This window comes from Microtus oregoni, unplaced genomic scaffold (genome assembly GCF_018167655.1).
Source record: "Microtus oregoni isolate MIOR12 unplaced genomic scaffold, Mior012 000025F_ref0000491, whole genome shotgun sequence".
NCBI lineage: Eukaryota > Metazoa > Chordata > Mammalia > Rodentia > Cricetidae > Microtus > Microtus oregoni.
In genome coordinates this window covers 18791255-18804868 of record NW_024543084.1, presented here as the reverse complement: position 1 = coordinate 18804868, position 13614 = coordinate 18791255, and the positions used below count along the sequence as shown (strand labels likewise).

The 13614-nt window shown below is 41.9% G+C and overlaps 1 protein-coding gene across 1 annotated transcript; it reads right to left on the bottom strand.

Moving 5' to 3' along the window:
* Window positions 1-8027: 8027 nt before the first annotated feature.
* On the bottom strand, window positions 8028-8729 carry LOC121462984 (ubiquitin-conjugating enzyme E2 L3). Its single transcript, XM_041674975.1, has one exon. It carries the CDS (start codon window positions 8711-8713, stop codon window positions 8249-8251), a length of 465 nt encoding a protein of 154 aa, XP_041530909.1. The 5' UTR covers window positions 8714-8729; the 3' UTR covers window positions 8028-8248.
* Between the last annotated feature and the right edge of the window lie 4885 nt (window positions 8730-13614).

Below are 13614 nucleotides of genomic sequence, written 5' to 3'. Positions count from 1 at the left end.
TGGTAGCTCACAACTGTCCATGACTCCATATCCAGGGAATCCAATAAACTCTCTGGCCTCTGCACACAGTAGGCACATACCTGGTGCTCATGCACACATTCAGGCAAAAACATTCATCATATACATAAAACAGAATATAAATAAATATAATAAATATAAAAATAGTCAGTCGGGGGTGACACACACCTTTAGTCCCAGCACTCAGAAGGCAGAGGCAGGTGGAGTTCGAGGCCAGCCTGGTCTTCAGAGCAAGTTCCAGGACAGCCAGGAATGTTACACAGCACTGTCTCAAGAAAAAAAAAAAAGAAGGAAGAAATCTAAAAAATAGGCAACTTGGGCCTGTAGTTCAGTGATAGAGTGGTAGAGTGCTTGTCTCCAATGTAACAGGCCCTTAGTTCAACTCCCTGAACTATCCAACACACACACATGCACACACGACACATGTGTGTGCGTGTGTGTGATTTTGTACATGTCACAATGTGGTGTGCATGTGTGTGTGTGTGCATGAAGACAAGCTGGATTTAGTGCACATTCTTGCAAACCTAGCATCTGGAGGCCAAGGCAGGAAGAAGGGAGATGATGAGTTCCAGGCCAGCCTGAACTACACAGGGAGTCCTGTCTCCAAAAAACAAAACAACACAAAATGAAAAATGAGAAAGTAAAAACTATTATGTTTGAGGAAATATACTGAAGGGTAAAGTCCACTTAATTTTGATTTTAATTGAAATACATGCATTTTAAGTTAAATATAAGATCAAATCTATGTGAGGTATTTTATTTTATTTATTTGTTGGTTGGTTGGTTTTGTATTTTGAAACAGAGTTCCTCTGTGTAACAGTCATGGCTGTCCTGGAACTCACTATGTAGACCAGTCTGGCCTCGAACTCATAGAGAACTGCCTGCCTCTGCCTCCCGAGTGCTGGGATTAAAGGTGTATGCCTCCATGCCTGTGGAGGTATTTTAATATAAGAGAAGCAACTAGACGTGCCTTTTGTTTTATGGCAGGATCTCACTATACAACCCTGGTTGACCTGGAACTCTCTGTGTAGCTCAGACTAGCTTCTAACTCATAGAGATCCACCTGCCTCTGCCTCTAGCGTACTGGATTTATAGAAGTGCACTAGTCGGCCCCCAATTAGGTGTGCCACTCAAAAGAATTTCCAACAGCTTTTGTCGAATTCAGAGAAAGCTTGACAACTGACTCTGGGGGCAGGTGAGATGTCTCAGTGTTTATTTATAGGCCTGACAGTTCTTGGGGGTGCTCACTAGAGACAACTGCTTGGACAAGGGTTTAAGCCAATAGAAAGTCTTTATTAGCTGACCAGTGTTTACACTGTGTTAGGGATCCCAGTGTAGCATCAAGCCTTTCTCAGGGGAGCTTTTAAGCACAAAAAACCTTGTTCTGGGTTGACACACCTCATTTGACAAGAACAGTTAGCCAGAAGCAGAGCTATGGAAACCAAAAGGCAAGGTTAGTACATTAGAGAGTTTCCCAGAACTGTGACTTGGATGGGTTAGGCCTGTGTTTTAGTGTCAGCAAGTGGTGCTATCTACATACTGAGTTTTACTGCCTGAATGGTGCTTCCACCATGGAGTCAGCCTTGCTAAGGTCTGAGGACCTGTTACATGATGACCTACAAGGTGGCAGAAAAGAACCAACTCCTGATAACTGTCTTCTGACCCCAAAGGCCTACACACACACACATACACACACACACACACACTAAACTGGGTCTCCTGCAGTGCTTTACTGGAAAAGTTGGATTAATATGCCTTCTCAGGGCCAGAACAAGGCTCAGACTGCTCCTGAAGAGGACTGAGGTTCAGTTCCTGGTACCCAAATGGTAGCTAATAGCCATCCTAACTGCTTGTTCCAGGTGATTCAATGCCCCCTTCCGACCTCTGTGTGCACCAGGCACACATATGGCACACATATATGCATGCAGGCAAAACACCCATGACACATAAAATAAACCTTTGAATATTTTTTTAAAATATTTATTTATTTATTATGTATCCAATATTCTGTCTGTCTGCCTGCAGCCAGAAGAGGGCATCAGATCTCATTTCAGATGGTTGTGAGATACCATGTGGTTGCTGGGAATTGAACTCAGGACCCTTGGAAGAGCAGGCAATGATCTTAACCACTGAGCCATCTCTCCAGCCCATCTTTGAATATTTTTAAATGTCTTCTCATAGTCTGTCTGTGGGGAGCATTAACACTACCGTCCACCTCCCAGACTATTCTCATGCTCATTAACTCACTTCATCCTAGCAGGACAGCAGAACAGAAATCCCTGACATTGCATAACGAAGAACCTAAGACTAGGGGGCTGGAAAGATGGCTCAGAGGTTAAGAGCACTGGCTATTCTTCCAGATTCTGAGTTCAACTCCCAGCAACTACAAGGTGACTCACAACCATTCATATGACATTTTTTATTTTTTTATTATTTATTTATTTATTTTATTTATTATGTATACAACATTCTGTCTGTGTATATGTCTGCAGGCCAGAAGAGGGCACCAGACCTCATTACAGATGGTTGTGAGCCACCATGTGGTTGCTGGGAATTGAACTCAGGACCTTTGGAAGAGCAGGCAATGTTCTTTACCACTGAGCCATCTCTCCAGTTCCCAACCATTCATAATGAGATCTGGCACACTTTTCTGGCCTACAGGCATACATGCAGACAGAACACTGTATAATAATAATAAATATATAATAAAATATATTTATATATAAATATATAATGAATATAATAATAATAATAAATAAACACATTTAAAAAATACCAAGACTAAGCCTCTTTCCAAAATCATGTACCCTTAATTTTTTATTTCATACTCTCTCCAAGAAATGCGAAGAAGCCTCAGTGTGGGTCTAAACATTCAATTTTTTTTTTTTTGAGACAAGGTTTCTTTGTAGCTTTAGAGCCTGTCCTGGAACTCACTCTGAGGACCAGGGTGAACTCAAACTCACAGAAATCCGCCTGCCTCTGCCTCCTGAGTGCTGAGATTTTAAAGGTGTGTGCTGCCACCTTTGCCACCACCACCCAGCAACATTCTAATTCTTATCTACCTAGGGCTTTCCCTCTTCTTCCCCGTCCTGTGCCTCTCAATTATTTTCCTTTAGAAAAATAATTTCCTGTAATTCCAACACTCAGGAGGTGTAGACAGAGACTACACTTGTGTCTCCTGCCTGCCCAGACCCGAATAATCACACAGAAACTATATTAATTACAACACCGTTTGGCTGATGGCTCATGCATATTTCTAGCTAGCACTTAAATTAACCCATTTCTATTGGTCTATGTATTGCCACGTGATCATGGTGTTACTTCATTTGCTACATGTCTTGTTCCCTCGGCGACTGGCTGGCTCTGCCTATTCTCTTTATATATTATCTCTGTTTAGATTTCCTGCCTGGCTTTACTCTGCTAAGCCACTGACTGAAACAGCTTTATTCATCAACCAATAAAAGTAACACATACACAGAAGGAATCCCACATCAAAGAGGTTGACAATGGAGGATAGTGAGTTCAGGGCCAGCCTGGATGGACCACACAGTGAAAGTACTGTAAATATAAAGTCATGCATGGAAGCTATAACTGCAATTGCAGGAACTTGAGGAAGAAAAATTGCCACAAGTTTAGGTCAGTGTAGGTTACATAGTGACATTAGTCATGGGATGATAGATGAGACCTTGCTGCTCTGAAAGAAACAAAGAAATGAAGCAGTAAGGACTGGAGAGATGGCTCAGCGGTTAAGAGCATTGCCTGCTCTTCCAAAGGTCCTGAGTTGTTCAGTTCCCAGCAACCACCTGGTGGCTCACAACCATCTGTAATGAGGTCTGGTACCCTTTTCTGGCCTTCAGGCATACACGCAGGAAGAATATTGTATACATAATAAACAAACAAACAAATAAATAAATAAATAATTTTAAAAAATCTTTAAAAAAAAAAAAGAAATGAAGCAGTAAGTTTCTCAGCATGAAAGGCACCTGCCACCAAACCTGACCGTCTGAGCTCTTTTGCCAGAACACACAAGGTGGAATCACCATGTGCTTTTGGAGGCAATGGAGAGCTGACTCTCTGCTTATACTTTTTTTTTTTTTTTTTGGTTTTTAGAGACAGGGTTTCTTTGTAGCTTTGGAGCCTGTCCTGGAACTAGCTCTTGTAGACCAGGTTGGTCTTGAACTCACATGGATCCACCTGCCTCTGCCTGGGATTAAAGGCGTGAGCCACCACAGCCTCACTCTCTTCCTGTACCTTGTTGAGGCAGGATGTCTCTGGTTTCTGCATCTGCATACTCAAGACTAGCTGGCCTACTAGCTTTCAGGTGGTGCTCCTGTATCCAAAACACATTTCTCAGTAGGAGTGCTAGGACTATAGATGCAAGGCATTGCACTTGCATGGGTTTGAGGGTTCAAATTCTGAGTCAAGCTTATACAATCAGTGGCTTGGGCTGTTGGGCTCTCTACCTGACTCCATTATGGTAGATTCTGACGCAAATGTTTCCTCCATGATGTGGGGCATGTGTACGAGCACCTAATGGTTTTCCTCATCACCTGTGAGATTATGTATTTTTTTATCTATTGACAGCCAGGGGTGAGGAGGCAGAGGCCAGCTTGGTCTACATAGTGAGTTTTAGGCCAGCTAGGGTTATACAGTGAGACACTATGTGTGTGTGTGCATATGTATATATATGTATGTATCCATTTGGTTTTAAATTACATTTATTTACAGTATTGAGGGTGGTGGTGATGGAAAGAGGTTGTATGTACAGTATGTGGGCATGTACATACACACACACACACATATATATAGTGCTCATCTAGAAGTCAGATGATTAAAGGTGTGTGCCACCACTACACGGCCTTTAGTTACGTTCCTAACCTCAAAAATCTATTTTTCTTTACTATGTGGATTTCTTTTCTTGGGAGGGGAGTTGCCCATTTTTCTATTGGTTTTCTTATTTATGTTGTAAATATTAATCATTTTTATTATATGTATTGTCAGTAACTCTGATATATGTTTTTATTCCCTTAACTTTTACTTTGAGATAGGGGCTCATATAGCTGAGGCTAGTCTTGAACTCACTGTGTATTTATATTGTAAATATTAGTCATTGTTATTATATGCATTGTCAGTAACTCTGATATATGCTTTATTCACTTAACTTTTACTTTGAGATAGGGGCTCATGTAGCCAGGCTAGTCTTGGACTCACTGTGTAATTGAGACTTACTTTGAACTTCTGATCCTCTTGTCTCTACCTTCCAAATGCTGGGGCTACATGTATGCCACCCCCAGTTTTATACCCCACTAGTGATGGAATGCAGGGTTTCTGTGTGCTAGACAAGCTCTGTTCCAACTAAGCTACATTCCTAGGCCTTCTTATTGATATTTTTCTAAAACCCTTAGATTTTGAAATCATTACAGACTTACAAAATTGAAAAAATTATAGAGCACCGTGTCTCTACTCAGAGGAGATCCCCACTGCCTGGCAGCTTCCTCCAATGTTCAACACTGGAAATTCATATTGGAATATTGTTTGTTTGTTTTAACTAATATCCATGTATTTTTAAACATTTATTTATTGTCTGTGTTCCTGTGTGCTGGTATGCATGTGGAGCTCAGAGGACAATTTCTGGGAGTCAGTTCTGTCCTTCCATCATGTAGGTTCCAGGAATCAAAAACGTAGGCCATCATGTTTATCAGCACTGCCTTTCCAGTGAACTATCTTGCTGGCTATCACTTCCTTCCTTCCTCTCCTTCCCTTCCTTCCTTCCTTCCTTCCTTCTTCCCTTCCTCCCTTCCTCCCTTCCTCCCTTCCTCCCTTCCTTCCTTCCTTCCTTCCTCTCCTTCCCTTCCTTTCTTTTTTGATACAGGGTCTCAACATGTAGCTCTGGCTGTCTTACAACTCAGTATGTAGACCAGGCTAGTCCCAAACTCACAGAGTTCTATCTGCCTCTGCTTTCCAAGTGCTAAGATTAGAGGTGTGTGTCACCAGTGTAGGGTAAAAGGACCAGTCAAAGAAACACACCCTGGCACTGAAACCAGAGGAAGTGAAAGAAACACACTTTGGCCCTGAAACCAGAGCCAAAGAAACCCACCCTGACCCTGAAACCAGAGCCAAAGAAACACACTCTGTCTCTGACCAGCTCAGCATGAAAACCAACCAATCCTTGAGCACAAAAACTAATTCCTGAGCATGAAACCAGCCAATACCAGCTGGGTGGTGGTGATGCATGCTTTTAATCCTAGCACTCATGAAGCAGAAGCAGAAGGATCTCTATGAGTTCAAGGCCAGCCTTGTCTACAGAGTGAGTTCCAGGGCTACAGAGAAACCCTAACTCAAAAAAACCAAAAAAAAACAAAACAAAAAAAACCAACAACAACAACAACAAAAAAACCACCACCACCACCACCAACAACAACAACAAAAAAAAAAAAAAAAGAAAGAAACCAGCCAATCCTAAAATCCAATCAAGCCCAGGGATTGAAATCCTACCAGTTCCCACCCTGAAAATCTTTAGCTTGGAAAACTCTGTCTCTAAGAAACCCTGGTGCGGGACAATTGTCTATATTTTGTCAATTATGTTTTAAATAAAAGTTGATTGGCCAGTAGCCAGGCAGGAAGTATAGGCAGGTCAATGAGAACAGGAAAATTCTGGGAAGGAGGAAGCCCATTCTTCCCCAGTCCTGTCTCAACCACAAAAGAAGAAAGATGTGATTGCTCCGCTAAAAAAGGTACTGAGCCATGTGGCTAACATAGATAAAAATAATGGATTATTGGGCTGGAGAGATGGCTCAGTGGTTAAGAGCATTGCCTGCTCTTCCAAAGGTCCTGAGTTCAATTCCCGGCAACCACATGGTGGCTCACAACCATCTGTAATGAGGTCTGGTGCCCTCTTCTGGCCTGGAGACATACACGCAAACAGAATATTGTATACATAATAAATAAATAAAATAAAAAAAATAAAAAATAATGGATTATTATAAATTATAAGAGCTAATATGAAGCCTGAGCTAATGGGCCAATCAGTTTATAACTTATGTAGACCTCTGTGTGATTTTTCTTTGGGCTAAAGAGCTGTGGGACCTGGTGGGAGGACAGAAACAAGGCAGGACAAAAACCCAATCAACAAAGCCCTATATAAGCCCTGTGCCTGTTCAGTTGGGACATACTTTTTCCACCATGGCAGAGGGAGCACCCTCCTGGATGCTTTGCTTCTTGCTTTCTCTCTCTCTCTCTCTCTCTCTCTCTCTCTCTCTCTCTCTCTCTCTCTCTCTCTCGTTTTTCTAGACAGAGTTTCCCTGTAGTTGCTGAGCCAGTCCTAGAACTTGCTCTGTAGACCACACTGGCCTCGAACTCACAGAGATCCACTTGCCTCTGCCTCCCAAGTGCTAGGATTAAAGGTGTGCACCACCACCTCTTGGCTCAATAAATCACTCAAATGAGGTTTGGGTGAGTCCTTTCACTTGAGTAGAGTGGAGCAGAGAAGTAACATCTTTTCACTGGAGCAGGAATGGACAAGAGTAGAGGAAAACTGTAACTCTTTCCATCCGGAAAGCCTCCCCTGAAGGGGCAAAGCTGTTACATTGGGGAAAGCTTTCTCTGGAGCAGGGCTGCAGGCAGCTGTGTTTACAGGGAGTCTGTGGTATTCCTTGGCTACTGACTGCCAGAATCCCTTTCTGTCCAAGTTGCAATGCTTACAAACATGCCTGGCCTACATTTTCTTCATTCACCCATTTGTTGGTGGGCATATAGGCTGTGTCCATAGCTTGGCTGCTTTAAATAGTGCTACAATAAATACAGTTGTGTGGGAGTCTCTGCAGGACACTTGGATTCCTTCAGGTACATGGTCAGAAGTCTCCCGTCTGGATCATATGGAGGTTCTGTTTGTAGAATTCTGAGGAATTTCCACACTGATCTTTTTAGTGACTGACCAGTTAGCATTGCCATTATTTGCTGTCACAGCACTGGGGACTGAATTTATGGCCTCCAGTATACCACTGCTTTATTTTTTTTTTTTTTTTTTTAGAACATCTGAATTTTTTAATCCTTCTTTACAGGTTACCTAGACCACTTTTGATTAAGAAAACTGTAGAAAGTTAGTAACTGCCACAAGCGGACGCCAGGTGGTGGCACGTGTCAATTTTCCACAGAGTCCTGCTTTGCGGGGTATCTGAATGCACTGCTCGGGGGCTCTGCTCAAACTTGCTGGAATCACTCATGGCAGATTTTAGTCCACAGGTCGCTTTTCCCCATATTTCTTTGTAAACTCTTCAGCATTCTTACAGAATTTTTTACGGTCCTTAGAGTATTCTTCAGCTAGGTCAGCCCGGAGTGGGTGCTCAGGCTGGGGGTCGTTCACCAGTGCTATGAGGGACTGGATTACTTGGTCGGTTTTGGTGGCTGGCTTCCAGTTTTCAGCACTAATTACCGGCAGACAGACCTGCCCCTTCTCATCAATGTTAGGGTGGTAGATCTTGGTTTTAAATGTGATCTTGGGTGGTTTGAATGGGTACTCTGCTGGAAAGTTGATTTCAATTCTGAAGGCCCCCTTGTCATATGGAGGGTTGTCAGGAACAATAAGCCCTTGCCAAGTCAATAAATTAGCTTCATCAACCTGGATGTTACGGAAGTTTTTCATTCCACATTTGCGGATCTCTTCAAGCTCCTTCATCAGCCTCCTGCTGGCCGCCATCTTGGATCTGGTGCTGCTGCTTTCCCCTGCTTTATTTTTTTTTAAATATTTATTTATTTATTATTTATACAGTATTCTGTCTGCTTGTATGCCTGATGGCCAGAAGAGGGCACCAGACCTCATTACAGATGGTTGTGAGCCACCATGTGGTTGCTGGGAATTGAACTCAGGACCTTTGGAAGAGCAGGCAGTGCTCTTAACCACTGAGCCATCTCTCCAGCCCATACCACTGCTTTATATCTCTAGTCATCTTACTTCAAGTCTCACTATGTAGCCCAGGCTGGCCTCAAACTCACAGATGTCTGCCTACCTCTGCTCCCCAGTGCTGGAATTAAAGGAATGAGCCATGATATCCTGCAAATGAGGTCATTCTTTATGTACTGATAAGGAAAGAGGACTGAGATACAGTGTCCAATAAAAAGAAAATTGTAGAACATATGTAGGATGTAAAAAGTGATCTTATATTTCCTAAACACACACACAAATTGACAAAAATGGCTTTCTCTGTGTAGCATTAGGAAGAAATTAAGGGAATTTTTTTCTGTTTTGCTTTATCTTTTTGTCCCCCTGGTTTTTTGAGAAAGGGTTTCTCTGTGTAGGCCAGGCTGCCCTTGAACTAACAGAAACCTGCCAGCCTCTGCCTGTCAGTGCTGGGATTAAAGGCGTGCACCACCACTGCCCAGCTGGTTTTGTCTTAATAACTATTGGATGAAATAGAGTTGTTGCCTTCTCTGTTTTATGGCTAAAAATAGGTAAAATAATGTCTCAGGAAACTCTCTTTTTTTTTCCCTTTCATTCTTTCTTTTCTTTCTTTTGCATCTTTCACTTCCTTTTTCTTTTTTTCTAGACAGGGCCTCATGTTTCTTTCTGGGATGGTTTGTAGTAGGAACTAGGTGATCTTTGTTATACAAATTCTAATCACATATCAATAAAAACAAGTCTATAGGCCCAGTGAGATGGCTCAGAAGGTCAAGGTTCTTGTCTCCAAGCATCATGGCCTGATTTTGGTCTCCAGAACCCATACGGTAGAAGGAAAGGATTCACTCATGAGAGTTGTCTCCTGACCTGCAAACACACACACACACGTATAAACAAATACAGAGACACTGACACACAGACACACTAGCACTCACAGGCACACTCACGCAGACACACACACATACAGAGACACAGGCACTCATACACACAGACACACACAGAGCACACACATATGCATAAACATATATACAGAGACATTCATATATACATACAGACACACTCATATGCACAGAAGAACATACATGCATAAACAAATAGACATACACACTCAGACACACATATACACTCAACACAGACACACATATACACTCACACAAAGTCATTCTCCCACCACCTCCATCAATTGCATAAATAAAGCAAGAAAGAGAAAAAAAGCTGAACCCATGAGATTGGAGAGATGGCTCAGTAGTGAAGAGGGAATATTGTTCTTCCGTAGCACCCAACTTTGGTTTCCAGCATCCACGTCAGTTGGCTCTTTACTTCAGTTCCAGCAGATCCAATCAATACCTCTGGCCTCCTGATCACCTGTACTCAGGTGCACAGATGCACATGCACACACATAATTTAAAAAATAATAAAATAAATTTTTGTAAAAAGCCAAATGCATATTTATTTCTAGCTAGTAAATCAAGTTTCAGGTTAACAATGGTTAATGATATGGGGACTTTACGGACCAATTATTGATTTTAATCGAGTCGGGCTGGGCGTGTGTGTGGCTTTCACAGTAGATAGAGCACTAGTACAATGTTCCCTGGGTACCATCGCCAGAACTGCAAACAAATAAGTAAATCAACAATAAAAAGACAACTATGGGGTGGTGTCAGGGAGAGAACTCAGAAAGCTAAGGTGTTTGCTGACAAGTCTGATGACCCGAGTTCTAATCCCAAGCCTTACCTTGTAGAGGGGAAAACAAATTCCTACACATTGTCCTCTGACCTCCCTATGTGCACCCACATACATGTACACAACAAACAAATAATGAATAAAAACAACTTTTTGTGGCTTTTTGAGACAAAAATCTATTATGCAACTCTGGCTATTCTGGAACTTGTTCTGTAGACCAGGCCTCAAACTCACAGAGATCCGCCTGCCTCTGTCACCCCAAGTGCTGGGATTAAAGAAGTGAACTACCAGGTCCTGCTTCTCCTTCTTTCCTTCTCCTCTTCTTCCTCCTCCTCTTTCTTTTTCTTTTTTTGAGAACAAAATCTCACTGTGTATCCCTATCTGCACTAGAGTTAATTATGTAGATCAGGCTAGCATTGAGTTTACTTCTTGCTTTTGCCTCCAGAATGCTGGAATTAAAGACATGAGATGACATGCCCAGCCCCAAAAGACCTTTAAAACAAATTCTATGTCTTTACATTTTTTGTTTTGTTTTTCAAGACAGGTTTTGTTTGTTGTTGTTGTTTATCCTTGGTTGTCCTGGAACTTGCTTTGTAGACTAGGTTGGCCTTAAACTCACAGAGATCTGCCTGTTTCTGCCTCCCGAGTGCTGGGACTAAAGTCTCACTTAGTTTTTTTTTTTTTAATTCAACACATCTAATTAATAATGAAGTTGACAGATCACCCAGTTTTTTGGTTTTTTTCTAAATATTTATTTATTATGTATATAATATTCTGTCTGTGTGTATGCTTGCAGGCACTAGACCCCACTATAGATGGTTGTGGTTGCTGGGAATTGAACTCAGGACCTTTGGAAGAGCAGGCAATGCTCTTAACCTCTGAGCCATCTCTCCAGCCCCTGATCACCCAGTTTTTGTTTGCTGGTTTTGTTTTGTCTTACTTCTCTAAGACTGGCTAGGCACACAAGGACAGAATGCAATGATTGCTCAGTTTAATTTCTGAGTTTGTTGCTGCTATGTGATTCTGAGGCACAGTGCTTTAATGGGCAGCATGGAATCGGGAGTCTGAATATCTGAACTCTGATGAAGAGCCAGTATGAATTGTCACCGCTGTGGTCAATTGAGACAAGGTCTTGCCCTGTAGCCTAGGCTGGAGTCACACTTGGGATTCTCCTGCCTCAGCCTCCTGAGCACTGACATTACATGTATATGCCACCATGCCCAGAAAGATTCAGTGAGAATTTGAGACCGTGGACAAATAATTTTACATCTCTGGATATCATGGTTGGCTGAATTGTGTATCAGGAAGAAAAATGTCTTTGGATAGAATTCATTGTTCATTTTCTATTTGTTCTTCAAACAGAGTTTCAAATATCCCATGCTGGCTTTGATCTCTCCATTCTCCTGTCTCCATGTCTCAAATACTGGGATTACAGGTGTGAACCATACCCAAAGAACAGTAAGAAGAAAAATTATCACATGACAAATTCTAGAAAGAGAACAGGTGATCTGCCCGGCAGAGCAGTACTAGCTCTAGTTACTAAATTCTGACCATTTCCCTCCAAATTTATTAATTTTGATCATATTTTTCTTTCCCACACATAAACACTCACAGCCTGTAAGAATCATTGTTGTAGTGACCCAGGGTTCTGGTAAGAATGTTATATTCCTTGGGAATGCTCAGTGGAAAGATTAAAAGCTGCCCATCTCGTTTAGCTCCATTTGTAGCTGACAGAACAGGTCTCTACCAATGAACTGAACATTCCTGTTCTCTTTTCACTAACCAAGCACAATCTGCTTTCTTCAGGACTCTTCAGATCCTTTAGCACTTTTGTCTTCCTGTTATTTGCATGTTTACATATTCATTTACAATCTATCTACATATTCACACGTTCTATTTATTTGTTTATTCATTTGTATGGGGGACTTGCCACAGTGAAGGTCAGAGGACACTGCGTTGTTTCTTCTCCAGCCTTCTAGGGTGCTTGGGACCAAACTCTTGTGGTCAGGTTTGGTGGCAAATGCCTTTTCCTGGAGCCTTTCCTTTACCTCCGTGCTCCGTAGCCTTTGAACACAGAGAACCCACAAGCTGGGTTCGGCTTTATGCAATCTACAAATTCCATCTTCTATCTTAAAATCCAGCCATAGTCAAGTTTCTCTCTCCTCTCCTCTCCTCTCCTCTCCTCTCCTCTCCTCTCCTCTCCTCTCCTCTCTCTTTCTTTCTTTCTTTCTTTCTTTCTTTCTTTCTTTCTTCTTCCCTTCCTCCATTCTCTTCTTCCTCCTACTCCTTTTTTTCTTCTCTATATAACCCTGGCTGTCCTGGAACTCACAGAATGCTGGGATTAAAGTCGTGAGCCACCAATTCCAGTCTGGGTCCTGGTTTCTTAATTTAATAGCTCTCTTTCTCTGGACTCTTACAGCACTTTGTAATTTGGTTTATTCTTACATTTCCTAATCTATGGGAGTTCCTCTCCACTTTAGATTGTAAATTGTATCCACTTGCTCTTTCATCTTCTTGGTGCTTTGTACAATGTAACAGGCTGACCATCTTTAATTGAACCACTTCTGGACTCTGTTGAATGGCAACATAGTAGCAATAACATCTGACCCGCTACTCACGATGCTGTTGTAATGAAGTAGCAAATAGGAAGTAAATTCAGTCAAAAAATTTCTTTTGTGAGTCACAGGATTTCTTTTGTATCTCACAGGGTAGCTCCGCCTGGCCTGGACTTGCTGTAGCTCGGCCTGGTCTGAACTCTTGCCTCAGCTCCTACAGGTGTGAGCTACCATGCCATTTAAATTCTGATGAGTTTTAAGGAGGTGCACAGAAAAGTAGTGGAAAGCAGGCTGGGATCTGATTTACATTTGAAATAGTTGGGAAGATGAGTTTTCATTCTTTTTTAATTTTTTTTTTTTGTGGTCTCCTGGTGTTGTTGGATATATTCCTCGTCTTCAATGTTTTGAAGGGCTGTTAAGTGAGAACCAAACCTTGCTACAGGCAGCCTAACTACTAGCAAAGGG

Excerpts from the sequence above, each read along its gene's own strand:
- LOC121462984 (XM_041674975.1), bottom strand. The coding sequence starts at position 8,713 with ATGGCGGCCAGCAGGAGGCTGATGAAGGAGCTTGAAGAGATCCGCAAA.